Below are 1,593 nucleotides of genomic sequence, written 5' to 3' on the forward strand. Positions count from 1 at the left end.
CCATACGTGGCAGCCGCAGAGGGTGCGTCGACGTGTGGCGCGGCGTCCGAGTCGATTTTGATGGTCATGGGCCAACTGCACCGTTGTAAAGGCTGTGGGAGGGTGTAAGCACACAGCACCACGCCTGTCTCCTTTGGCAGTGCTTTGGAGCGCCATAAGGCAGAGCTCAGTCGAGCTCGCTCTTGCTGCGAGCGTCACCGACCTATTGCCCCCGCTCACTGGCGCACCAAGTACGACAATCTCGGGGCGCTGGCCGAAGCATACCGCGCGGCCCGCAGCGCCGGCACGATCGACGCCCTTGACAAGGCCACGCTCGTCGAGTTCGGCTTGGTGTGGGACCTTGCCTTCCACGCGCTCTGGCCCGACATCCTCGCGTTTCTGCAGCTCTGGGCCACGCAGCGTAAGACCCTCCATGACGACGCGGTGCTGACGAGCGACGTGCTGTGGCCGCCAGCGCTGTTGCAGCAGCCGATCGGGTACTACTTGACGCTCTTGGACGTCCACGAAGACGCGGCGGCGCCGTCACACCGCAGCATCCTCGACGCGTTTGGGTTCGACTACGACCGGCGGTGGCAAAACAAGCTGGAAGCGCTCGAATTGTACCGGCTCCAGCATGGCAGCACGGACGTTCCGACCGGGTACGTCGTGCCAAGCACCGACGAAGCCAGCAGCCCGTGGCCATTGGCACTGCAAGGCCTGCGACTCGGCGATATCGTCGTCTGGCTCCGCGAGCTACGCCCGCACATGGAAGAGCGCAAGGTCATGGAGCTTGATGCGCTTGGGTTCACGTGGGAATTGCCAACACCGACACCGGCGCCAACACAGGTACCAACACCGGCACCGACCCTTCCGGAAACAGAGCCAGCTTCGTTGACGTCGGGCTTGAAGCGCAAGGCGCTCGCCATACCGCCGCAAATTGTCGTCGACCTCACCCTCGACGACGACGACGACGACGACGCCTTGGATGCTGACGACGACGCGTCACTCAAGAAACCTCGATGCACCGACTCCGACGACGCTGAAGTCGACGCGAACGATGTCAACTGGAGCCACTGCGTGCTCGGGCTCATGCTCTTCAAGTCGACGTTTGGTCACTTTGACGTCGCGTGTGGCTTTGCCGTGCCGGCCGACGACGTCCAGTGGCCGCAAATGCTGTGGCGCTTGCCCTTGGGACGCATCGTCCGAGCGCTGCAACTCGGGCACATTGCGCCGCCGTCGAGCACACGTCTGCACCTGCTCGCCATGGGCGTCCTCTGGCTGCCCACTTTGGAATAATGTAAAATTGCATATCCTTGTGAGCTGACGAACTCCATGACTGCGCCAGCCGGACATGCACGGCGGCTCACCGTCGTGGACCACCTCCACGCAGGCTCAAGGACCTTCGTGCTTGGGAGCGTACGGTTGGGCAAGAGCATGTGCGCGGGCGGCGCCATCTTCCTGTCATCCATGGTAGCAAGGGCTTTTATGCTGCGCAGCTTGGCGAGGCCCATGACTGCGGACGCGTGCGAGTTGCCGTTGTGAATCGCCGGTAAAATGCTACACTTCAACATGGCACACGCCACGTTGCGTGCGATCAAAGATGGCATGCGCCGC

At 62.7% G+C, this 1,593-nt stretch overlaps 1 protein-coding gene across 1 annotated transcript; it reads left to right on the plus strand.

Annotated features, from left to right (window-relative positions):
* Nucleotides 1–231: 231 nt before the first annotated feature.
* On the plus strand, nucleotides 232–1,307 carry SDRG_16960 (hypothetical protein; the record flags this gene model as incomplete). The annotated part of the gene is made up of 1 exon (XM_008623186.1): nucleotides 232–1,307. A coding segment is annotated over one exon (1,044 nt), but the record flags the coding sequence as incomplete, so codon positions are not given.
* Nucleotides 1,308–1,593: the final 286 nt, after the last annotated feature.

Source organism: Saprolegnia diclina, assembly GCF_000281045.1.
Source record: "Saprolegnia diclina VS20 unplaced genomic scaffold supercont1.168, whole genome shotgun sequence".
NCBI classification, from domain to species: domain Eukaryota; phylum Oomycota; class Saprolegniomycetes; order Saprolegniales; family Saprolegniaceae; genus Saprolegnia; species Saprolegnia diclina.